Consider the following 25,012-nt stretch of genomic DNA (forward strand, 5'->3'; position numbering starts at 1 on the left):
GCATCAACGAGTCACGGAAACGGCATGTTCATTGTGAGGGAGATGAAAATCGGTCTGGTTGACGTTCGACACTAGCACGACAAAAGGCGGAACAGCACATCACAGAAAGTGGGGTCATCACCGCCATGACCACCGCGTGCAAAGAAGTCAGACGCGTCGCGACAGGATAGAGAAAATTATAGCGCATCACGTTGCAAAGGACAGTAGATGAAGTTATTATGGTATCATTCCATGCAAATCAGAACCCTGACTGATATAACCGTAAACTCCGAGCCTCACTGTACTATACAAAGGCTATGACCATCCCACCAAGCACCGAGACCGACCGTAGACTGAAGCAGTCGGCAAAAGTCGTAACATGAAAACCGTGAAGGAAGAAGCGCGCTTAACCACCGAAACCGTACAGAGTACGTCCTTGACGCTTGAGAGCGTAGACAACGTCGAGGGAGGTGACGGTCTTGCGCTTGGCGTGCTCAGTGTATGTGACGGCGTCACGGATGACACCCTCGAGGAAGGTCTTGAGAACACCGCGGGTCTCCTCGTAGATCACTGAGGCGGGTTAGTGAGAGAATTGGAAGAGGGTAGCGTGAGCAACATACTGGCTGAGATACGCTTGACACCACCACGACGTGCGAGACGACGGATAGCGGGCTTTGTGATACCCTGGATGTTGTCACGGAGAATCTTGCGGTGGCGCTTGGCACCACCCTTTCCGAGACCCTTGCCACCTTTGCCGCCTGCGAGACACGTTAGTAAAGTGTTGATGGTGAAGGACGACGCGTTGAACGCGCCGAATGATGGAGGTAGAGGTAGATGGGGGAATACTCACGTCCAGTCATATTGAATGTGGGGGGAGGAGTTGTGTTTGGGAAGAGGTAAAGTTGGTTGGTTGAGTGAGAGTAGAGTTGATGAGGCTGGTAATGTGCTTGGGATGATGAGAGATAGAGAGGGCGGCGGCGGTCGTGTTTATGAGGCAGCGGGGCGCGTCTCAGAAGCGCGCCGGATCACACGTCCTCCCACCGCCAGATCAAACCGACGCACGGGCGCGCTTTCCAGATCAACGACCGTGCCCCTTCCCAATTGGGGCGCGCCCGTAAGCGAGCCAATGGGGAATCGGCGCGCGACTTGTGGACTTGGGAGTTTTGAAGTTCGCAGCGCGCGCATTACCTGGTGGCTAGTTAGCAGTTGGACTTTGGTGTTCGCTTTTGCACGCGCAACAAAGATTGATTTTCCAGGCAGCCGCCCGCCCCCAATTACCATATAGCTGCGCCCGCCCACCCTCCTCCATCTCTCATCCACTCAACTCCACTCACCATCACAACAACAACCATCTCCATCACAACCACCCACATTTCCATCTCCATCTACCAACAACAACATGGCCCGCACTAAGCAGACCGCCCGCAAGTCCACTGGTGGCAAAGCCCCCCGCAAGCAGTGAGTCTAACCTCAACCTTATCTTCGCATCGCATCTTACTAACATATCTTCTTCAAGGCTCGCTTCCAAGGCAGCCCGTAAATCGGCGCCATCTACCGGTGGTGTCAAGAAGCCTCACCGCTACAAGCCCGGAACCGTCGCTCTCCGTGAGATCCGTCGCTACCAGAAGTCGACTGAGCTCCTCATCCGCAAGCTGCCCTTCCAGCGTCTTGTTCGTGAGATCGCCCAGGACTTCAAGTCCGATCTCCGCTTCCAGTCCTCTGCCATCGGCGCTCTTCAGGAGTCCGTTGAGGCTTACCTCGTCTCCCTCTTCGAGGACACCAACCTCTGCGCCATCCACGCCAAGCGTGTCACCATCCAGAGCAAGGACATCCAGCTTGCCCGCCGCCTCCGTGGTGAGCGTGGTTAAGCTTCTCACTTGATGAGCTTCGATATCGACACGGCATGACAACTTCTTCGGGTCGGTGATGGGATTTGGTCTTTGTGGATAGGATTAGGATATTCAAGGCGTTTGGGTTCATGGTTCACGGTCTTCAACTCGGTTTATGAGTGCACACGAGCGGTGCTGAGCATGTAGTATATCCAGGTTAATCAGTGATGGTCACTGGCGATATTCCACGAAATCAACAGATTTCTACTTCACTCTGCTTCTCAATATGATCGTGATACCTTGCATTGAATCCATCATTTATCTTCTCCATGGCATTTGCTACTTTCTTTAGTGTTGGCCCCCACTGCGCACTACCCCAACCCTTTCGCGAGCAATCGCGATGCCATACTCAACCCTGCATAACCTCAGCAACGCCCACCTGCTCAAACTTTCCACCAAGCACAGCATCAACTCCCTCTTTAAAGTCCGGCATATCATCCGCCCTTTGATCCACCCTCACCCACCTTACCATACCCTCCTTGTCAACCCCAAAGTTCCCCGCCGTCTGCCACCTACTCCCACTCTCCGTACTCCTCACACTAATCCCCTCTTCCTTCAACTTTGCAGTCCCAGGTATACTACCGAGAACATGCCACAAGCTGGATATACCTAAACCCCACGCTGCATAAGCCTCGCGTTCAGCATCAACAATGATTTCAAGGTTAGGTTGAGTGTTGTGCTCAGGTGAAGGCAGTGAAGCAAGCCAGCGGTCCGTAGCCTCTTGATCGCTATGAGAAACAGCTACGCAGCGCATGTCCGGGTGAGCCTGCGCGAGCGCGCGCATGTTTAGGAAGGTTTTCTCTGCGACTGTTGGTTATATAACGTCCCATATTAGTGAGACTGGTTCTTTGTTTGCCTTATGTGCGGACTCCCCATGCTCAAGTTGAAAGGAAAAGGTAGTGGTTACGTACAAGGACATCCGCAGTGCCTTAGGAAACTAATAATCGTCGGCTTGCCATCTTGCGCAGGTACGTTTAGCTTGGGTGTTGAGGGGGCCGGTTGGCCGACGGTGGGCGTTTCTGCTGTCGGCACGCTGGGGGGCGTCAGCCAGGACCAGAGCTCGGTTTGCCAGGTCATCGTGGGTCAGTGGTGTAGAAAGTCGTATAGAGATGCGCGACTGTGTGATATGATGGGAATGGCATGGTAATAGCTTCACTTGTTAGTGTCGTTCCCCATGGTGCCGGACTTGTTGATCGCGTTAGTAGCTAAGATGGGCGGAGGCTTGCGGCGGGGAGGGGTATGGAGGGGTTATCACTATGTTGGTGGTATAGTTTCTGTACGATAGATGTAGCTATTGTGATGGGAGCGCCGTTGCCGCCGCTTGTTCAAGTATGAGAAGTAGATCATCGTGTGTTGGTTGCGACGTGACAGATGAGCTTGGAATCTAACGCATGTGTTCACGCATACTGTATTGCAACCATGAGGATATCGCTGTTTGTGTAATCGCGATATTACAAAGCCTTCATTCTGGTACGATATATTTTCTCCTCCTAGCTGAGTCCGCTGTTATGGTGTTCATAGACGACCCCTCGATTGGCCGGCCCACCGATGACCTCACGAGTACACGCGAAAACGCGCCAGCACTCGAGGCGCGTCAAAGTGTCGCTACACGCACGACAAGACCGCCGCGGCCAGATCATGGCATCATGGCAGCACCGACCACACAGCTGACGAATCGCGTGAGCGAGTATGGCTCAGATACCGACATGCAGTCCATCACGACACTGAGCGACTACGGCTCCGATATCGACATCGACGACGATACCATACTTGCAGATGCCTTTGACACGATAAGAGACGCGGCGCAAACTCAGAAGAGCGCAGTACTGCCCAGCATAGAATTTGAGGAGGGCGAACTCGAAGACGAAGAGCAGGATGTGGACAGCTTCGTGCAGATACACAGACCCACGGTGCTGCGCGTTACAAAGGGCAAGACAAGTGTCGACGTGGATGCACAGAGGGATATACGGAGCTCGCCCATGCGAGAGCGGAAGGCGCTGGAAGTCGAGTACGATGAAAGATCGCGGCGAGCGTGGAGTGGTATGTTGATTGAGATGAATGGCAGGAGACATCTGCATAGACTGACAACTAACAGCGCTTAGTTCCTCACGAACACCCAGCCTCTCCTCCCAAACCCTCACAATTCCGATCCGATCGCAGCACCTCGCAGTCTACTCGCGCCCTTCCTACAACGCAAGCTGTACATGTCGCTGAAAACGACAACCGTCCACCTCTCGAGCGATTTCGAACGAAACCCAAGAAATGTCTCTCAGTGACCGATCTAGTCTCACCAGCATGGTGCGAGCTACAATACTTCTACACCTTGAGCAAATTCGGCCGCAAACCACGAACACAGGCAATGCGCAATGGCAGCAAGATCCACCAAACGCTAGAAGACCAAGTCCACACCACAGTGCCAGTGCAGGTTGAAAGCAAAGAGGACCGCTTCGGCCTACGCATATGGAACGCTATATCAGGCCTGCGATGTCTCCGTGAGACAGGCCTAACACGCGAGCTGGAAGTATGGGGCGTAATTGAAGGCCAAGTCATCAACGGCGTCATCGACGAGATCTCGTACCAATGCCCCGATACCGCATTTGAAGAGCAGGTCGAGCGAACGCGTGCCGAGAAGAATGGTGGTATCGTGCCTTTACCACCAAATCAACCCAGCATTTCAGACGCCTTTGCAAAAGCCTCAAAATCACAAGTTCGAGACAGCCCACCACCCACCGACAAACAGGAACCAGATCGTCAGGTATATATCGCGGATGTAAAAACGCGGTCAGCCCGTTCCCTACCAACAGGCGCTTCGTTGCGTCCAACCTGGATGCAACTCATGCTCTACCGCAAACTACTAGAATCCCTTTCCCTAAACACGGTCGATGCCGAAACTGTGCTTGTACGCTACTCCCTCGATCCACTTGCTCCCTTTACAGAAACCTTCCTCCAAGAGATAAACGACATTGATCCTCATGATAACTTTGAAGCCTCACATTACCCCAACCTCCTCTCCCTCTGGTCCTTACTCGTCACCGAAATGCAAGAAACTTTTCCCCCTTCATCGTTATCTCCCATTTTGCGTGCGGAATTTAGGTATGCAAAGACGGGTGATGTTATCGGCTCGGAACTCACCGTCTATGAAACGGACATGATTGATAAGTATATTGCAGAGGAGATGGCGTGGTGGAAGGGGAGGAGGGAGGCGAAAGGCGTGGAGATTGAAGAGGCGTTCAAGTGTCGGATTTGTGATTTTGCGGAAAGTTGTAGTTGGAGGAAGATGAAGGTCGAGGAGGCGGTTGAGAAGAGTCGGTTGAGGAGAGAGAGCAAGGGGGTGAGCGCTGTTTGAGGGGTTGGGAGTTGGGAGGATCGATGAGGGACAAGCAGGTCTTGTTTGGTGGTATTGAATATCTGACTGAGATATATCATCGTAGCAATGAATCGCTATGCTGTAGTGCGCCCCCAACCCCTCGCCCCACTCGTAGAAAACAACTGCAGGAACGAAGGCAGGCTAATAACTTGAATAAATTATTAACATCTTTACGATACGTTTCCAACTGCGCTCGTAATCTCCAACGCACCGTTACTCATATGTCCTTAATCCCGGACATTCTATCTCCGAGCTATGCCCCGGTGACGTACTGTACATAAACCATGGCGGAACAACCATCACCCAACTACATCTTCAGGTAAACTTCAGCTGGCCGACACCACTACCCTTAATCGCTTCAGAGCTCATTACTGGCACAAACATGGCTTTATCCCCTACTCCGCGCGCACTATTCTTCGATGTATTCGGTACCTGCGTTAACTGGCGCGCGACAGTTGTTAGCGCGCTTTCGCAAGCGGCCCACAAGTCACTCAACTCAGCCACTGCGTCGTTGGCCTCGAGACTGCGGCTTCGAGCTTCTGAGATGAGCGAAGAGCAGTGGGGGAAATTTGCTCAACAGTGGAGGAACAGTTACAAAGTTTTCACCAAACAACTGGCGGCTGACCCTGCACTTCCATGGGTGTCTGTCGATGACCACCACTTGAGTTCGCTCAAAGAACTTGTCACTTCATGGGAGCTCGACGGCCTATGGGACGATGAAGAGATTCGTGAACTGAGTCTAGTGTGGCACCAGTTGTTACCTTGGGGGGACTCTGTCGCAGGCGTCGAGTTGCTGAATAAAGCATTTGCTACAGCCATGCTTTCAAACGGCAATCTCAGTCTCCTCACTGACCTCCGCGCATTCAGTGGTATCCCATTTACACATGTCTTCTCGGCAGAAATGTTCGGCACGTATAAACCTTCACCTAAAGTCTACCTTGGTGCAGCGGAGAAACTCGGTATTCCTCCCAAAGAATGCGTTATGGTCGCTGCACACCTCCCCGATCTCAAAGCTGCACACGAAAATGGGTTACAGACTGTTTATGTCGAGCGTGCTGGTGAGGAAGATTGGAGCGAGGAACAGGTCAAGGAGGCTAGGGAGGGAGGATGGGTGAATTTATGGGTTGGCCTGGAGGAGGGGAGCAAGGGGTTTGTTAGTGTGGCGGAGCAATTGGGTATTGATGTCAAGGAGGAGACGGAAGCGAAGAGAGTCGTTTCTCTTCCTGCGCATATGAATTGATTGGGGGTGTTTTTGGGTGCAGGCTCAAGGTTGGATGGAGGTAGTAGTGCAATTGCGATGAGGTAGTTCTGGCGCCTGAAGCAGCCAGAGAAAGCAGTATCGGATCTCGCAATAACAGGTCTCCCATATTTGAAGTGCGTCTAAGCATTACTCACAAATTACTACCTTGAGAAGGTTGAAGTTGAGCTGCTCAACATTAATGTGGCCAGACAAATTCGGTTCTCAGGAAGCAGTTGCGGGGATACGTCATAGCTTTACCTAGGTAATGTCTAGCCTATTAGCCACTTCTAAGCTATCTACCACAACCTGCACAAATATCACATACGAAGAAACCTACGATACAGAAAAACCAGAACTAACTTGACATCATGCATAGGTCGATGCGCCTACAGCTAGCATCCGGCCAAGCGGGACGCTGTCCCCAGCCGTGCCCAGGTGTTAGCACCCTGCTAGCGCTTTGCGGGGCTTGGGGTAGTCCGAGCCACCTCCTTCCGAGGTCAGCATCGTCGGTCCCCTTGGACCGATCGGCGAGGTCTAAAAGATCAGTGCTCATGACGCCCATATGCTGTTCCTGAAGAGCTACTCATGCTTGACTGCATTCACCATCTCCAGGTCCAGCGCACCACTTGCTTCTCATTCGTCTCATCGCCCACTCATCTGCGCTAGCTTCATCACTAGGTCTAGCAGATTGCTTTTATCACGGAGGCAATCGACACCCTCTATTCAGATCGACAAAATGCCTCAAGGGCACATCCAAGACCAGGTCTATGCGGCCTCTATCAACGATCCCGAGGAGTTCTGGCAGCGTCAAGCGAATAATCTACACTGGCATAAGAAGCCGTCTAAAGCGTTCCAAAGGAGTACCAAGCACTTGAAGAAGAGCAATGTGTCGCATGAGCACTGGGAATGGTTTGCCGATGGTGAGATCTCGACGACATATAATTGTGTAGATCGCCACGTGGCCAATGGCAACGGCGAGAGGGTAGCGATATGCTGGGATAGTCCGGTGACCAGTCAGAAAGAGCAGTACACGTACAAGCAACTGTTGCAAGAAGTGGAGACACTGGCAGGTGTGTTGAGGGAAGAGGGTATCAAGAAAGGCGATGTCGTATTGATTTACATGCCGATGATACCGGCTGCGCTATTTGCTATGCTGGCCATCGCCCGGCTTGGAGCTATACACGCAGTTGTGTTTGGTGGCTTCTCACCTGCAGCACTGGCTCAGCGGATCGAGGCAAGCCGCCCTGTTGCGATCATGACTGCGTCTTGCGGAATTGAAGGAGCGAAGAAACCTGCCGAATACAAGTCGATGATCGAGGGTGCTGTTCATAAGAGTAGCTTCAAGCCATCCAAGACGATCGTCTGGCAGAGGGAGCAGCTAAGATGGGACCCGGTAGTCAAAGAGGAGGGTCAGAGAAACTGGCAACGGCTAGTCAAAAGCGCGAAGAATAGAGGCTTGAAAGCCGATGCTGTGCCTATCAAGAGCGGTGATGGACTGTACATTATCTACACCTCTGGAACTACTGGACTTCCAAAGGGCGTCGTTCGCTCAGCAGGTGGTCATGCTGTTGGGCTGAACTTCTCTATCAAGTACCTGTTTGGTGTTCATGGCCCGGGTGACGTTATGTTCACAGCAAGCGACATCGGTTGGGTTGTTGGGCACTCTTACATTGTCTATGCTCCGCTGCTAGCTGGTGCTACTACTGTTCTGTTCGAAGGCAAACCTGTCGGAACTCCCGATGCGAGCACCTTTTGGCGCGTCATCGAAGAGTACAAAGTAACCACCATGTTCACCGCTCCTACAGCTCTACGAGCAATCCGTAGGGATGACGGTGATAACGAGTTCTTCGAAGCAAGAGGACAGAAGGGTGCGTTAAAGACGCTCAGGGCGCTGTTCCTAGCTGGAGAAAGAAGCGAACCGAGCATCATCCAGATGTACCAAAAATTACTAGCAAAGCACTGCGCTCCTGGTGCGATGGTCGTGGACAATTGGTGGTCCTCTGAATCCGGCTCACCTATCTCTGGAATCGCACTTAGCGCCTCTGCCGGACTGGATTTCTCCTCACAAGAGCGACCTGCGCCGCTTCCAATCAAACCTGGTTCGGCTGGAAAAGCCATGCCTGGGTTCGACGTACGTATCGTGGATGACTCGGGCAAAGAGGTGAAGAGAGGCGAGATGGGTAATATCGTCATGGCGATACCACTTGCTCCAACGGCGTTCACTACACTCTGGGAAGACGAAGAACGCTTCTACAAGGGCTACATGAAGAGATTCGACGGGAAGTGGATTGATACTGGCGATGCTGGCATGATTGACGAGGAGGGCTACATTTCGATCATGGCACGAGCAGATGATGTGATTAACGTTGCGGCACATCGCTTTAGTACTGGTAAGTCGTCTCTGAGTCGCTGAGTCGTGGGAATGAACTGACAAGTAGCAGGTGCCATCGAGCAAGCTATCACGACACATACTTCCATCGCCGAAGCAGCCGTAGTCGGCATCCCCGACGCTTTGAAGGGCCATCTCCCTTTCGCTTTCATCACGCTGTCCACCCACCACCATCCCGAATCCGCAGTCGCAGACGACAAACTCCTCGCTGAAGTCCAACGCCTAGTACGTGAACAAATCGGTGCCATTGCAAGCCTCGGTGGCATCATACAGGGCAAAGGAATGATCCCAAAGACAAGGAGTGGCAAGACGTTGAGGCGAGTGCTACGCGAACTACTGGAGAATGCCACACATGGAGAGTTCGACAAGGAAGTTAGTGTTCCGAGTACGATTGAAGACCGGGAGGCTGTCAACGTTGCGAGAGAGAAGGTTAGGGAGTATTTCAAGGTCAAGGGGAGGGATTTGCACAAGGCTACAGAGGCAAGGGCGAAGTTGTAGTATGTAATGTTGCGGGTGTCTTTGAATGTACGTGCAGAGTAAGAGTCTCCCACTGTTGTGCCTTGCCCCTATTGTTAGTTTCTGCCGTGAGCCACCAACACGCTTACCCAACGTTGTCGTAATATCGGTTCTGGCCGTTTGTATATAGCAGCCACCTCGTATTTGCAGGCTCGTTACCGGATGAATGAGTGGAGTCGGGATTGGGGTGGTGGCAACGGCCCGTCCCCCAGAAAGTCGTGTTACAGGAAGCAACGGTTCAACGCTCGACGCCAAACGCCCCAGCGGTCAACCTCGCGTCATCATGAACAAATAGTTGACGACGACGACGTCCCAAGTGGGAAGCAGGGTAATAGGAGACTGGTTCCCTTACGGCCGCAAGTTGGTGGCCCCACGCCAAACACGTGCTTGCATGTTGCTGCGGGCCATGGCCCAACCGCTGTGCAAATTCCCGGGGCTGACTTGCCGCCCACCACCTGGAAGCTTGACACTTCATCAGCACATATATCAAGGCATTCCCTGGGTCGCGCGTCTGGTCGGCGAGTGAGCCTCGTCGCAGTTGGGCAGGCGCGTCCTGTCAGGTCAGGTTATTGCCTCGCGCCGCCATGCACAAGCTTTGTTACCGGCAGAAGCCACCGTCACCAATCAATACTGCAACGACAGCAAGGCGTCTTAGATGAGATAGCAGGCCGCCCGTCGGTCGCGGAAGTCGCTCGTATTTGCCAAAAGGCGTGCCGGAGACGACGTCTGTTGGTGCAGTGATCCCGTCGGCTCGGCAGAATAACAGCAGCAGTGAGCCAAGCGACTATCGGCTACACGCTGTCGCGGCTTGGGGTCCTGTTCCCCGAAGCACCACCCCTTCAGGGCCAGGAGGTTTGACGAGGACTGAAACCCTGGCGCAAAACTGCCATCCATCTCACGCCTCTGCCTCGTCCTGCAATGACAAAGCATCATTTCACATGCCGGAACACAGCCCTTGCTTTACGCGTCCCTGGTGTGGCTGGAATGTTGTAGCGATGAGGACGAGTTGCTGCTAAAGGGCGGGCTGTCGATGGCTCGGCGTCTTTCTTGTTCCTACAGAGTCGAGGGTGCATGTGTAGTGGCCTGCGCGCTCCCTCTCTCCCCAATGGCACCCCCAAGGGGGTCCCCGTTAGCAGCCCTAGTATAGTCCTAGGGCCTGCCGCCTGCGCTTGCGCACTGAGACGACGGCAGCTCTTCTGGCCGTTGCGCATCGTCGACTTGCAGGCGAGGTGGCACGATGGTCTTGTTCAAGAGACAAGGCTTCCAGGACTTGGACTTTGGCTTTGACTTGGGGGATGGGGGTCCACGGCATCGTCGGCTTATATGTGCACACACACAGCAGCCAGCCACGGGCCCGGGTCGGCGAGGCAGGCTTGAGTGCTTCTGGCGGTGCAGCCCTGGGTAGTTTCTCGTCTGAATGGCCTGGACAGGACTAGGCGAATCCTGACGTTTGGCAGCCCCCCAGTGCTTGCAGCGCCGTCGCCCAAGGCCCAAGGTGCCAACCTCGACGCAGCGTAAAAACCCCGGCTGCCCATGTCGACTAATCGCGCGTTTCTTTTGACCTCCCTCATCCATCACGCCGCTATCGTTGCCCCCTCCACGCCCGCTGCCTGCTCATCCCACGTCGCCCGCGTCCATGCAACGGAGCCCCGATAGTTAGACGTTGATTGATAGGTGATGCCCCGGACTCATCCGACTCTTGCACCCAAATAGCATCGCAGCAGCATTGTGCATTGCCAGATCCAAACCGACCATCTTCACGTGGGGACACGAGCCACGGAGCGAGAACCCTGACCCAGCCTGCCACGCCTCGCCCAACTTTGTCTTGATCATCTCGACCACTCGACCTCTCGACCTCTCGATCTCTCGCTGCCACCAGCCCCATCACCTCCCCGCTCGCTTCTCAAGCCGTTTCTGCCAAAGGCCCTGCTGCACAGGCCACGCCTTTCCGCCTCGACGTCTGCCGTGTGCAACCACTGTGCTCACCACCGAGGCCGCCGCCCCCTCGCATCGTTTCTGAAGCGCCTGCAGCTCCCCGTCGACACGCGCACCTGTGCTGCCGTGCGAGTTGCGGTCCACCTGCCGCGCACCACAACATCGACGCTCTGGACCTCCCTTGCTCCTGGCCCTAAGCTGCGCCCGCTGCAGTACACGAGACGAGTCTGCGACGACGTGGCCAACTGCCTGCACAACGCCCCGCCCTTTATCTGTGCCCTGTTCGCCGCATCCGCACACTAGACATTGACGAGGGCCACTCTGCTCTACTACCGACACCATGGCGGGCAAGATGACGCTGTACAAGCTGGTGGTGCTGGGCGATGGCGGTGTGGGAAAGACCGCCCTGACCATACAGGTAGCCCTGACCTACTGTTCCCTCCCATTCGTTGACATGGCTGACCTGTCGCTAGTTGTGCTTGAATCACTTTGTCGAAACCTACGACCCCACCATCGAAGACTCGTACCGCAAGCAGGTGCAGATTGACGGCCAGTCGTGCATGCTCGAAGTCCTCGATACAGCTGGCCAAGAAGAGTACATTGCTCTGCGGGACCAGTGGATACGCGACGGCGAAGGCTTCGTGCTCGTCTACAGCATCTCATCACGCTCCTCATTCACCCGCATACAGCGTTTCCACAGCCAAATACAGCGCGTCAAAGAGACGGCCATGGCTGGTTCACCCACCTACCCCGGCTCGCCCATCAGCGCATCGGTCCCCATGTTCGGCCAAGCCCCTGTGATGCTTGTTGGAAACAAATGCGACCGTGTCACCGAACGCGAAGTCTCGACCCAAGAGGGCCAGGCGCTCGCAAAGGAACTTGGCTGCGACTTTGTCGAGGCGTCGGCCAAAAACTGCGTCAACGTCGAAAAGGCCTTTTTCGATGTCGTCCGACAGCTCCGACGGCAACGACAAGGCAGTGGACGCTCCCCCACAGACAGGAAAGAACCCCGAGTACGTACCGGCTACCACGAAAAGGATCGCACAAGAGGGGCCAGTGACCGCCGCACACGGGGTGCCGGTATGGCCGGAGGCAACAAACGCGGCAAAGACAAACCGAAGTGCGTGATTCTATGAGCTCCAAGCTTGATAACCCCCCTCGGTCCAGCGACCGATACGCCTTCCGATATACATATTTGGATTTACTGCACAACAACGGGCTACGACACTTGGCATTGTCGTTGGCCTACATCACTGATAGAAAGCACTCAACAAGGCGTCGGCATATGAGCGGCGTTTGCATCGATGGTCTCACTTTGGTTTTGCATGAGACCCATGGAGTATCTGGAGTACTACGAACATTAGCCTATTCTTATTTCCTTAACGACCAAGATCTGCGCAGCACTGAGATCTTGCATGACACTGTACGGCTGAATTGATTAGTGGGCTAGGGCTGGCGGGTTGCAAAAAGAGGCAACATCCTTGACAATCTGGAAGACGGTACCGTGGTAGCATGTGTTTATTGTTAGCGCATGGCATTTGGAAATCTCAAAACCTGGAATAAGGACGGAAAAAAGTCATGGGTTCAGTTTGGGTACTACATTCTTCTATAACGCCCCGAGATACCTTTCGAATTCATCGACCATCTTTTTTTTTTTTGGTAAATAACTTGCCCTTTGGCCAGCCTTGTTCGTCTTCACATGTGTGACCTTCACTATTTGGTCCCGGATAGTCAGTCTCCGATGTTCCGGTGTTCCGGTACCTTAGTATAGGAAACCCTTCCCCACAAAGAAACCGACCCGACTCCGGCAAAGGAGGACATGTGTGGAAACCCCCCGAGAGCGCTTTCCACGCGAGCGACAAAGTGGGGATTGAATTTGCAATTAATGACCCGCACTAGCCAATCGCTCCATTTCCTCCATCGTCAAAACGATTCAATGACAAAACGGCGAGCTGGACGTGCGCGACACGGAGACTTTGCTCGTAACGGAGAGACAATCCCTTCCTTCCCCTGCTTGTTCTGTACGTGCGCTGCTGCGGCAGAGCGGGACAACGTTGACGGGTATCCCCAGCACAACAAGGACTTGCGGCAAATGCAGCTTGGTAGCTCCAGGTACACCAAGAACGTGCATATTGAGACATGAAAAAAAAAAATCGCCGCCCGTGAGCCAGCATGCAACTAAGCGGCATCTCTTCAAGCTACGTATCGGTGATGGGAAAGGAGAGGTGGAATTTTTTTCTCTTTCTCTCTGGCATTTCTCCTGTCGAGTTGGGCAGCATTGCATACTGCGGGTCATCAAAGTGACCCTGCAAGCCTCCCCCGAGACGGCAAGGCTAGCGACATTCCCATCACCCATGTTGCAAATGGGCTGTTTTGGTCGACCGATAATCAGGCGGGCCGTTTCTGCTTGCTTGCTTGCTTGCTTGCTCGCTTGCTCACGGACGAGACCGAGAGCTAAGTGTATTGTGTGAGTTGCATGAGGAGTTCAAAAGCCTTGCTATCGCTGCGGTTGCGGTTGCGGCTTCAAAGATGATCTTGCTTGATCTTTTTCGATGTTTCGAGCAACATCTCACGGTATGGATATGAGTCATTATGAGTTTACGTCGTTTTGTGCCTGTACGCACTTTGACAAGTTGTGTATAAACCAAGGCCATACACTACCAGCACTTTTTTGCTCGGGATGATCCCATCTTGCACACACACCTCAAATCTCAGGCAAGAACCGGGAGGAGAGACTGCGGTCATTTTGCGTCAGGCTTTGACGCGTTCTAGTTTCAGGAAGAGAGCGTCCGTAACGTCAACAGCTGCGGGGTCTGGAAAACCACAATCATACACAGCCCTTACACGTAAGCCCAGCATGTCACTGTTGATGACTTTACTGTATATCCTATCAATTTACTGACATGGCGTTGGAAGATTTGCCGCACCAATCCTAGGCTCGAGCAATGACTCTCCTAGATATGGATATCGACCTGATGGGTGCCCAGCCCGCCCTGTTCAAGCTTTATACCCAACTCGCCTTCATCTTTCCGCTGTCGGAGTCGACGTCACACGCCCAGGTTACCTCGATCGTCACGTCTGGATTGGAGAAGCTAGCCCAAAGATTCCCTTGGGTCGCTGGTCAAGTCGTAAACACGAACCCTGATGATCCAAAAGCTGCGCCCCATTATAAAATTCAGCCGTATCAACCGATACCGCAATTAATTGTACGAGATTATACTTCCGATACGGAAATACCCAGTTTATCGCAGATGCGGGAAAGGGAATTCCCAATGAAGATGTTGGGTGAGCATGTTTGGGCGCCCTGTCCCACTTTGGCTGCCGTTGGGTTTGACCCGAAGAAATCTTCTGGTAACTCTGATCAACCTGCTCCGGTGATGCTCACACAGGTCAGTTTTATACGCGGTGGGCTGGTGCTCTGTGTCAATATGCAACATAATGTGTGCGACATGATGGGACAGGCGGCGGTGTTGGGCTGGTTGTCCAAGGCATGTCGAGGCGAACAGTTCACAGAAGAGGAAATTAAGCTTGGTAACATGTCGAGAACAGACATTGTGCCACTTATCAAGGATGATGGCTGGATGCCTGGACCTGAGCTGCAGAATCAGCTTTTTCCTTCACTTCCTGCTGTTCTCAAAGAGCCGGATACTGTGGAGTCCGCAGCACCTAGCAAGTGCACCTGGATGTACTTTGACTTTCCAGCCTCGTCCTTGGAGTCATTGAAGGATGTTGCGATGGCTACACTTCCCCCAGGCTTCGCCGGCTTTGTATCGACCGATGATGCTCTCTCCGCCTTCATCTTCTTCTCCATTCTACACGCAAGACAATCGCGTCTCCGTCCGGATGCCTCAGTAACTTTGGCACGGGCTGTGGATGCCAGACGCTATCTGAACGTACATCCCAGCTATCCTGGCATACTACAAAACATGGCATACACCAGCTACTCTCTAGACTCCCTACTGTCCACTCCCCTAGGCCACATCGCCGCCAGAATGCGACAAGCAGTCGACCCCAAGACCTCAAACGTCGCATACCGAACCCGCTCTCTCGTCACCTTCCTAGCGCAATCACCAGATAATGCGGCCAAAACGAGTCCTACAGCCACCCTCGACATGAGCGTTGACATTGCGCTTAGCTCGTGGACTAAAGTTCCCGCTTATGAGTGGGACTTTGGGTTTGGATTAGGGCCTCCTGCTTCTGTGAGACGGCCGAGATTTGTGCCTGTGGAGTCACTCATGTATTTGATGCCCAAGAGTCAACAAGGGAGTATAGCTGTTGCCATGTGTTTGCGAGAGGATGATTTGACGTGTCTTATGCGGGACGAGGAGTGGAAAAGGATGGCTAGGTATGTCGGTTAACGACACTTGACTTCAGAGAGACTATTTCAATCCATTCTTAGCCACGACAACCTCTCCCTCCTTGAAAAACACCACATCGCCATCAAACACCATTACTCTCCCATTCTATGCCAAAGGGTTTGCGCCATACTTCAGTTCAACCACAGAACCTAGGCTTCTCCCAAGGAGCCTTTCCGTTATAACAATTCGTAACGTCAAGAGAGTGCCCAGCCAAAAAGCATCCCTGGACTCTAAAGCTCCTCATCTTGCTGCCTGCTGCCGAGACAGATTTCTTCTCCCATATCGTGGGATACGCCGCCGTCGCCGATCCGAGTATCTTTCCGCTGCAGCCGCGCTCGCTGTGCATGGTGATGCTGCACCGGGTCCAGGGCATAGAGCACCACGTGAACGAGTGCACGTTCGCCTCAACCTCGCTGGCAAGGTTGTAGCAGTTGTTCTCACCACGAGCGCTGAAGTACCCGCGACTTTTGCCACAGAAGTTGTCGTCATTGAAAGTGGTGAAGGTCCAGGCGTGTGCGGTGAGGAACACCATACAGAAAGTGACGAGGGAAGAGAGGTACATTGTGTATGATTGCAGGAAGAAATTGTTTGCTTTGGGCGGAACAAAGGATAGAAGTATTGGGTTCTGAGAACCTGTTGTTTGTCCTCTGCGTGGAAGTTGCACTGGTCCGACTAGCTGCTATTTGTATACGCTCTCACCTGCCGCCCAGCAGTCCTACGCAATTGATGAACTGCGATATAAACAGTGCAGCCCTTCCTGAAGCTATAAAAAAAAAGCCATAATTAGATTGGTGTTGGATACGCGCCTAATTCTGGCTCCTGCCGTTGTACGAGAGCGTGGCGGTAACAGGTGACTAACGCCTCGTCGGTTGACTCGCATCCATTGGTTTGGAGTAAATTGAAGCTGAGAACCTTCGAATCATACAAGTTAGCCATATCCCCTCAGCCACCCCCATCTCTTCGGATCACCTCTAATCCTTCGCTGAGAAGCCGTCGCTATTTCTGCTAGACTTTAAATAAGTCAAGGTTCAAACTAGTAGTGTGAGTTGAGCCGAGACATGGAGTGAGAACTACATCCACCGGAGATGATAGATGGCGTGCGGAGGAAATTGCAGACGGGTATGCGCTAGGGCAAGAAGTTTTGGGACATGCGAAAAAGCATGTTGCACATGTAGTAGCTGAGGTTCTCGGAGCGGTTGCTGCGTTGAAAGATACTAGATCATGTCCAAGGAGTGAAGACAAAGCGATTTATTCATGGCTCATATGTATGTGAGAAAGTATTCGTCACTAGTCGCACCTGGCGGATCTTTTGTTTGATGCGTAATGTTATGTGTCTAGTTGTGGTATTGGTGAACCCTGGTTTTCACTAGCGCTGCCGATCGGTCGCATGGGATGAATGCGCTGATGGTCGGGGTCATACCACTTTCAGAAGACACCTTGGTAAAAACAAGGAATCTCCGCACGCCTAGCTGGTCGAGATTCTAAAGATCGGCTGACAAAGTTCCCCCGCTATCGAAGTATGCGTCCTGCATGCACGCTATCTTCATCTGTCTTGGACCAGGCATTGGACCGAGTAGGCGTGGTGTGAGCAATCTGGGCCCGTTGAACTCTGACACGAGCTACCAAACCCTACGTTGTGTACCCAACAAGCCTATCTCTCCGTCAGACCCCGCAGAGAGAAGCAATACTCACGAGATGATCTGATGTCTGGTATCCGCACCACCGCACTCTTCCGAGTCTTGCTCACATGAAGTCAAAGTATAAAGCCTACTGAACGACCGTCCTATAGTAATGAAAAACATCAACTTTTGATGCAAATATGTCTCTTCCGTCACCAAGCACAAAACATACCTTTCTGCCTCTAGTCGCAGAATCCCATCCACATTTCGACAAGGCCTTGCCTCCAACCACTACAAACATATCCGTTTGCACATCAACAATGAAGCAATCTACTTCATCCTCCCCTCCGGAGACCCAAGTGCATTACCGAACACCACCCAGTCTCAATGTCGAGCCTGTAGCGCAAGGAGTGGACCAAGACCCGCCACACAACGACCGACTTCCAACAACAAACATAGGAGACGAAATGCATGCTTGGTCTGTCCCTCATGCAGTGGAACATCAGAAGCATGCCATGTATGCTTCCATGTTGGGCATGGGCGCGGCCAAGGTCAAGGACGAATGGGGTTTTTCTAGCGCGAGCGCCTCACGGTCGCATACTCCTAAACCCGGCGATAAACAGTGAGGAAAGAGACGGAACGAAGGAACGGAAGACAAGGAGCCAGATTAATTAGCATGGCAACTATTTGATGTTCAGAAATGCAAACCAAACGTAAAAGGAAACCAAAAGACGCTTAAATGAGGAAACACGTCATCTACAATTGTCGTTTTGCGGACTCTTTTAACATTTTCTAAACCCTTGTTCTACGTTGAGCTTTTAGTCCTTCTTCTCACCGCCCTTTACCTCATTCTCACCCTCCTCCTTCTCGACAAACATGGTCTCTTGTGCACTCCATAGCTCACTGTACAATCCATCGCGATCAATCAGGTCTTGATGCGTTCCACTCTCAGCCACATTACCCTCGCGCAACACGATAATAACATCAGAGTCGTAAATAGTGCGGAGACGGTGCGCAACAAAGACGGAAGTACGCCTCTTCTCCTTGACGAGTGAGTTGATGTGTGAGAGGAGAGCTTGCTCGGTGTGTGTATCCAAGGCGGAAGTCTGGTATACAGTGTTAGTGACTGATAGCAGGGGCAAATAGTGTATTGAGACAAAGAAAGGAATGGGCGACTTACAGCTTCATCAAAGAATAGGAATGGCGGATCCTTCAAAACCAGTCTCGCGATAGCTAGTCTCTGCTTCTCACCACCCGAGATCATCATACCGCGCTCACCAACCATGGTGTTGTATCCATCTGGGAAACGGCTGATGCTCTCGTCGATACGGGCACGTCTTGCCGCTTCGATGACTTGTTCTTGTGTTGCTTCTAGGTTGCCGTAGTGGATGTTATGTTGAATGGTGTTATTGAAGAGCGGAGTATCCTGTGGTACGACACCGATGGCTCTTCGCAAGCTGTCTAGAGAAACGTCGCGGATGTCTTGGCCGTCGATTAGAATGCGACCTTCTTGAGCGTCGTAGTAACGGAAGAGAAGGCGTAGGATTGTTGATTTTCCGCAGCCGCTGGGTCCGACGATGGCGACCTTTTTTCCGGCGGGGATGGTGAGGTTGAGGTTCTTGATGATGGGTCGGTCGGGTCGGTAACCAAAGGTTACGTTTTCGAATTTGATCTCTCCGGTCTTCAAGGCGAGGGGTTTAGCGTCGGGCTTGTCCTTGACGGCTACGTTGACTTTTTGTAGGTTGAACAATGTCTCCATATCTAGGAGACTCTGTCGTAGTTCGCGGTACATGGAGCCGAGGAAGTTCAGGGGCACGGAGAGCTGGAAGACAAGCTGGTTAACCATGACAAGGTCACCGACTGTCAATTGGCCAGTGGCAACGCCGTTGGCAGCGAGATACATCATGGCAGTTAGAGCGGAAGAGAAGATGATGTTTTGACCAGAGTTGAGGAAGGCGAGGGAGGTGGCGACCTTGATCGAGGCCTTCTCGTAGTCTTTCAGAGCCTTGTCGTAGCGGCCGACCTCATACTTTTCGTTGTTGAAGTACTTTACAGCTTCATAGTTGATCATGGAGTCGACGGCAACGGTGGCCGCCTTGTTGTCTGCGGCATTTGCCTGCTTCCTGAACTTAGTCCGCCATGATGTAGTCATGATGGTGAAGATGGAGTAGGCTGTCATGGTCGTGCCGGTGATGAGAGCGAATTGCCAGCCATATTGATATGTCAGGATGCCGCATACCAATGAGATCTCTAAGGCTGTAGGAAAGATGTGGAAGACCATGGCGGTCAACAAGAAGCTGATGCCCTTGGTTCCGCGATCAATGGCCCGTGTCAAGCCTCCTGTTTGTCTTGATAGATGGAAACTCAGGTCGAGTCTTAGCAGGTGGTCATAAACACTGCAAGCGACCTTGCGTATAGCCTTCTGAGCCACACTGGCGAAGACGGCATTCCGGAGTTCTTGGGATACGGTGGCGCCAATACGAGTCATTCCGTCTGAAGGGAGTCTCAGCCAAGGTGGAATGAGGATGCATTATTGGGTCTAGCTTACATGCGATGATCATAGAGCCTGCCACTGTCGTGGCTGTGCCTCCAACAGCTGCAAAATCTATGTTCATGGCGTCTACAATGCTCTTGAAGTAGAAGGGAACTTGAACGTTCAGCAGCTTTGCGCCTACAAGCAGCCCGACACTGAGGCCGACCCTGAACCTCGTGCCCATGTTATCCTTTGGCCACAAGTATGCCGACATCTCTTTCATAATGGCCCAATCCGCCTTGCGCTGCTCCTTGTTGGTCAAGACCTGCTCTTGAAGCAATGGATCCGTCTTTGCGACTTTGGCAGCGGCGGGGTCGGCGGCAGGTTTGGTGACTTCAATGGCAAGCTTGGAGCCTGGCTTTGGCCGCTGACCGTGCGCATCTTTTCTGTGTAACTGGGAAGAGGTGAAAACGCGAATGCCGTGATGTAGAGGATGCGGGCGCAAACTGCATGTTCGAAGACCCGGCCGGCTGGCGGCGCGGGCAAGTGGTTGGATTAACATGGCGGCCCTCACATGTTAGGAATTACAAGCGCTGTCATATGGTGGAGAGAAGCCTTTTATGCTTCAATTGCTGGCGGAGGAGGTGACTAAGAAGGTGTTTGCGTGAGTACCTAGAGCCATGTCGCCATGCATCCCACGTTGTCTAGCGCGTTTTCCCCGGCAGGGCTGAAGCGAGTCTTGCATCATCGCTGCTCCGAGCTTCTCGAGAACATCACCCATCACCAACACACGCGCCAATTGACCGGCACAGCCATGTTACGACCGGCTGCCTCGCCCTGGAGGACCTTCTCACGCACATCGGCTGTTGCCATACGGCGGACGCCCATTGCTGCGCGATGCATCAACATATCTGCCACCAACTCGTCAACGGAGCCGGCGCTGCAACAGGCAGTCAGTGTTGAGGGCACAGCGACACCCATGCATACTCCAGGTAAGAAAGAAGCCCACACAAGGTATATAAAAACTCACAACACGTCAGACGCCCGTTTCGAAGTCATAGGCACCCCCTTCTCCCTCCTCTCAGTCTCCCTCTCCGCTTCACAGACGCTCTACACCCGCCGCGGAACATTAGTCGGCCTCAGCGGAAAGTCAGAGAACACACTATCCACCCTCTCTTTTCTCGAGCCTTTCCAGAGAGCCCCCGTCGGCATTCCATTCCTCTACCAGAAGGTGTCTTCTACGAGCCCCGTCACAGCTCTCGTGTCCACCAAGTCACCCATATCAAGCATCGTTTCAGTCAACATGGATGGAAGAGACGACTGGATCATCAGCCAAAGACAGGCATTGCTTGCGTGGACTGGCCATACTTTGAAGCTGAAACCGCAGTACAATGTCAAGCTGGGCCTTGCACACTGGGGAAACACATACATCACAGGTAGAGGACTACTCGCGCTTGCTGGTAGCGGGCAAATATACCAGGTCCAAGTCAAGGCTGGCGAAAGCTATGTCGCACATCCTAGGTATGCTGAGACGACGGGCATATTGGATGTTTGTACTAACGGGAATGTAGTAACGTCGTAGCGTACACAGCTTCTAACACACCACCCATTCCGTTCCGATTCAAGTCATCGAACCTCCGCTTCCAGGTGCCAGATCTCGGTTTTGGCTCCATGGTCCAAAACACCAAGTTTTTCCGCACCATGAGCAAGACAGGGACATGGCGAGCTCTAGCGACGACATATTACACCCTCAAGACATGGTTGCGGAGGACGGTCTGGGGCGACAGGGTAAGCTACGAATCTAAAACAAGCGCCTATTACAAATGCTAACACCACGCAGCTATTCCTTCGTTTCGAAGGCCCAACCACCATGCTGATCCAATCTCGTGCCTCACGAATCAGCGACGTCCTTACCTTGAGAAATGTTGACGAAATTGCGGATAGCCCACCAGGTGCCGTCGAAGATGCTGTTACACGCAAAATCAAAGAGGAAATCAAATCAATAGGAGAGGGCACAAAAGCACCGATACCCAACACAGATGCTTCGGGGACAGTGCGGTATGCTACTGTAAAAGATGGCAAGGCTGAGTTTGAGAAGCCTGCAGTAGAGAAGCCTTCGGTATAGAGAGATTTGTACCATGTGTATATGTACGACATGTTTCTTAGCATACGAATGAGTTTAAAGACACGATTCTCACTACTTGTGTGTTGATGGCTGAAACATATAGCTTTTGTGTGTAACGTGAAGCTTGCATACCTCAAGTGACTAAGGTACGCTTTTTTGTTTATTTCCCTACTTCATTTGTAAGGCACAATCTTGATAGGTATAGTTTGAAAGATCCCTTGTTGTGGGAAAGGGTCACTGTTCATGTGCGAATGAAGTGTCATACCTATCTAACCTGACATCTGAAGCTAAATTGTTTAGCGCGAACGCGACCCATGGCTCAGTCGCTACCGATGCGCGCCATATCGCTTCCACCACCATATATTCGCGAAACATGCAAACCCACCCGCGACATTGTAGTCAAAGACGTGTGACGACTGTGCCCTAGTCATTGATATGGCGGGGTACGCCTCTGCATGCGCCTTGCATGACTGGACAGGATGTGCGGTACCACGCCACACGCGAGGCTTGCTTACCTGCCAACGTTTACTACCATTGAAACAGACACGGAGACGAGTCTAGAGACCCCAAATTAACAATCAGAAACCAGCTTCGCCGACGCCCGTCTATACCAAAAGGCCTCAGCTCCAGTCATGTGCGTCAAATCGGAGCGATGCACTAACATGAACAAGACTCGCGGAGTCGCCATTTGAACGACAATAACGTGCTCGCCAAAGACGAACATGCACCGAATATAGCAGAGACCGAAGCAAAGATGGCTCTTCCGGCGTCAGGAACAGCAGCTCCGTATACAGCGTTCACAAAGGCAGAGCGGCGCACAATGACATGGTTAATTGGATGCAGAATGTTCTTTTCTCCATTTACAACCAATGTCTACTATTCATGTCTCGAAGAACTGCAACATGTTGTGGGCGTCAGCTCTAGTCTGATCAATCTCACTATCACGGCATACCTCATCGTTCAAGCGATCGCACCAGCCTTCTGTGGGGACATGGCCGACAATCTAGGACGGCGCCATGTATACCTCATCACTTTCGCTACAGATCTCGGTCCAAGCATAGGTCCCCTTATCGGCGGTATAATGGTAGCAAGAGCTGGATGAAAGTGGGCCATTTGGCTATTGGTCATTGTTGGAGCCACCTTTCTTATCATTCTCATCGTCATCTTCCCCGAGGCTGGACGCAATGCTGTAGGAAACGGCAGTGTTGCGGCACCTAAATAGAACAGGCCCTTTGTTGCAGTCACGGCGACAGCGGGAACTGGCAGCACCCATTGAAGAGGGGTCACGGGAAAGGAGGGGCCTGATACCCAACCCTTTCAAAGCTCTGTTGGTCTGTTTAACCGAGACACTGCTGCTGTCCTATCCATCAGCGCTGTCTACTACGCTGCTTACTATTGCATCCAAGCCTCCACCTCGGTCATCTCCACGGAGATCTACGGTATTGATGAACTTCGAGTGAGATTATGTTACTTTTCGATTGGGACAGGAGTCATCCTCGGAGGCTACATCAACGGCAAGCTAATAGACTTCAACTACCGCTCAACAGCCAAAGCAACTAACATAACTGTCGACAAGGCTGTTGGCGACGACCTAATTCAGTTCCCGATCGAAAAGGCGTGTTCTCGAATGTCTTGGCTCCTGATACTGATATCGACTGCGGTCATTGTTGGGCACGGATGGGATGCACCTTCTGAGCTGTTAACATCTGCCGTCGCATCGTTCATATCACAAAACGACTTGAGATACCAGAATCGCTGTGGACCAGACGCAAAACAACCATATCCATATGGCTTCGGTATTTTGTCAGGTGCTTTACTGTGCCGCATGGTTGGCGATACGATATGACGGCATCAGCTGAAGAAAGGTTGTATGCGAGTATTGACGACTCGGTTAACGTCCTTCAGGGGATTGGCAAGGCATCTGGAACTTGCAAATACAACCTTGGATCCATGGTCTATCTGTGGCTCTCCATGTTTGCGATGTTTCTCATTCGAGAGTGGTATTTCGTATGGGAATGGTACAGAATGCGGAACTCGTGAGCGGGTCGCTGTTCTGCTTTGAGTCACCGCAGTACCAGTGGATCAACCTCATGGCCAACCACAACCATGGTATAGTGATGATCAACGAAACCAAGCGATATCTCCCGGCGTTACTAAGGTCTAAGCGTGTGGATTCGAAGCTGCAGTTATAACGGAAAATCCTCCTCTATTCTTCCTGTCTCCTACACCACACACCTACACTTCATAGCTACGCTTATAGATCATTCAAAACGCAGCGAACCCGGAAGTAACCCTCTATCATCAACCAAGCCGAAAGCAAACAAAAGAAACGATGCTTTCAACCAAAGAACTTACTATGAGCCCTGCGATCCCACCATCACCGGCGTTTCCTCGCTTCTCCGACCTGCCAGCGGAGCTTCAAGTAATGGTCATAGACCAAGCTCTCATCGAAGATATGAAGCAACGCAAAAACAAACTCATAATTCGTCTCCATCGATACCAAACCCCCAAAGAGAAGAACAGCGACAAACTCATGACGAGCACACCTCGCCCTATTGTTCAACTCCCCAAGCTGCCAGCCGTTTACCACACCAGCCGCCTATTTCGCGCAGAGGCACTCCGCATCCGCCCGATCCACCAGCTTCTCGCAGACAACGGGCTCAAAACATTACTTTACCGTCGCGGATCCATGGTCGTCTTTGACCCGGCGCGCGATACAGTCGTGCTCAACCTCCGCAACCGCAGCCCAAGTGGCTTAATGCTCGACGCATTACTCGACAGCCTGTTTGTCCTAGCAAAAGGAATCTGTCGTTCGCCTAGCCTCAAATGCGTATTCAAGATAGGCCCGAAGACACATGGTCGGGCGTCGGAGACAAACGGACAGGTCGTTGGGAGCGCACTTCGCCATCCGCAGTTTCCATCTCGTGCTACGGCTACGTTGATGAGGGAGAAGGGGAAGCTGGGGATATGGCAGGTGGCTGTGGATTTCAAGATGCGGTGAACTTTTGAGGCGAATTGGAGGCAAATAGGCCTAGGCTGTTGAGCATGGAATACGGCGCGATCAATCGCATCTCCAAGAGGAAATACCCTTTTGACACATCATATACGGACGACAAGAACGC

General features: G+C 52.4%; 10 protein-coding genes across 10 annotated transcripts; 8 read left to right on the top strand and 2 right to left on the bottom strand.

Annotated features, from left to right (window-relative positions):
* Window positions 1–385: 385 nt before the first annotated feature.
* Window positions 386–839, bottom strand: ALTATR162_LOCUS11020 (uncharacterized protein; the record flags this gene model as incomplete). Its single annotated transcript, XM_043318660.1, has 3 exons — window positions 386–549; window positions 600–737; window positions 830–839. The coding sequence occupies 3 exons, from the start codon at window positions 837–839 to the stop codon at window positions 386–388; spliced, it is 312 nt and encodes a 103-aa protein (XP_043174595.1).
* A 539-nt stretch (window positions 840–1,378) lies between these two features.
* ALTATR162_LOCUS11021 (uncharacterized protein) lies at window positions 1,379–1,847 on the top strand (the record flags this gene model as incomplete). The annotated part of the gene is made up of 2 exons (XM_043318661.1): window positions 1,379–1,437; window positions 1,496–1,847. The coding sequence occupies 2 exons, from the start codon at window positions 1,379–1,381 to the stop codon at window positions 1,845–1,847; spliced, it is 411 nt and encodes a 136-aa protein (XP_043174596.1).
* A 1,529-nt stretch (window positions 1,848–3,376) lies between these two features.
* ALTATR162_LOCUS11022 (uncharacterized protein) lies at window positions 3,377–5,214 on the top strand (the record flags this gene model as incomplete). The annotated part of the gene is made up of 2 exons (XM_043318662.1): window positions 3,377–3,908; window positions 3,971–5,214. 2 exons carry the CDS (start codon window positions 3,377–3,379, stop codon window positions 5,212–5,214), a joined length of 1,776 nt encoding a protein of 591 aa, XP_043174597.1.
* Window positions 5,215–5,617: 403 nt separating this feature from the next.
* On the top strand, window positions 5,618–6,475 carry ALTATR162_LOCUS11023 (uncharacterized protein; the record flags this gene model as incomplete). Its single annotated transcript, XM_043318663.1, has 1 exon — window positions 5,618–6,475. One exon carries the CDS (start codon window positions 5,618–5,620, stop codon window positions 6,473–6,475), a length of 858 nt encoding a protein of 285 aa, XP_043174598.1.
* A 736-nt stretch (window positions 6,476–7,211) lies between these two features.
* ALTATR162_LOCUS11024 (uncharacterized protein) lies at window positions 7,212–9,362 on the top strand (the record flags this gene model as incomplete). The annotated part of the gene is made up of 2 exons (XM_043318664.1): window positions 7,212–8,865; window positions 8,917–9,362. 2 exons carry the CDS (start codon window positions 7,212–7,214, stop codon window positions 9,360–9,362), a joined length of 2,100 nt encoding a protein of 699 aa, XP_043174599.1.
* A 2,293-nt stretch (window positions 9,363–11,655) lies between these two features.
* Window positions 11,656–12,451, top strand: ALTATR162_LOCUS11025 (uncharacterized protein; the record flags this gene model as incomplete). Its single annotated transcript, XM_043318665.1, has 2 exons — window positions 11,656–11,733; window positions 11,789–12,451. 2 exons carry the CDS (start codon window positions 11,656–11,658, stop codon window positions 12,449–12,451), a joined length of 741 nt encoding a protein of 246 aa, XP_043174600.1.
* Window positions 12,452–14,260: 1,809 nt separating this feature from the next.
* ALTATR162_LOCUS11026 (uncharacterized protein) lies at window positions 14,261–15,673 on the top strand (the record flags this gene model as incomplete). The annotated part of the gene is made up of 1 exon (XM_043318666.1): window positions 14,261–15,673. One exon carries the CDS (start codon window positions 14,261–14,263, stop codon window positions 15,671–15,673), a length of 1,413 nt encoding a protein of 470 aa, XP_043174601.1.
* A 2,437-nt stretch (window positions 15,674–18,110) lies between these two features.
* ALTATR162_LOCUS11027 (uncharacterized protein) lies at window positions 18,111–20,327 on the bottom strand (the record flags this gene model as incomplete). The annotated part of the gene is made up of 3 exons (XM_043318667.1): window positions 18,111–18,398; window positions 18,473–19,785; window positions 19,841–20,327. The coding sequence occupies 3 exons, from the start codon at window positions 20,325–20,327 to the stop codon at window positions 18,111–18,113; spliced, it is 2,088 nt and encodes a 695-aa protein (XP_043174602.1).
* Window positions 20,328–20,579: 252 nt separating this feature from the next.
* On the top strand, window positions 20,580–21,890 carry ALTATR162_LOCUS11028 (uncharacterized protein; the record flags this gene model as incomplete). The annotated part of the gene is made up of 4 exons (XM_043318668.1): window positions 20,580–20,757; window positions 20,806–21,286; window positions 21,337–21,553; window positions 21,606–21,890. 4 exons carry the CDS (start codon window positions 20,580–20,582, stop codon window positions 21,888–21,890), a joined length of 1,161 nt encoding a protein of 386 aa, XP_043174603.1.
* A 2,356-nt stretch (window positions 21,891–24,246) lies between these two features.
* Window positions 24,247–24,891, top strand: ALTATR162_LOCUS11029 (uncharacterized protein; the record flags this gene model as incomplete). The annotated part of the gene is made up of 1 exon (XM_043318669.1): window positions 24,247–24,891. The coding sequence occupies one exon, from the start codon at window positions 24,247–24,249 to the stop codon at window positions 24,889–24,891; it is 645 nt and encodes a 214-aa protein (XP_043174604.1).
* Between the last annotated feature and the right edge of the window lie 121 nt (window positions 24,892–25,012).

The sequence above is a fragment of the Alternaria atra genome (assembly GCF_907166805.1).
Source record: "Alternaria atra isolate CS162 genome assembly, contig: 35, whole genome shotgun sequence".
Classification (NCBI taxonomy): Eukaryota; Fungi; Ascomycota; class Dothideomycetes; order Pleosporales; family Pleosporaceae; genus Alternaria; species Alternaria atra.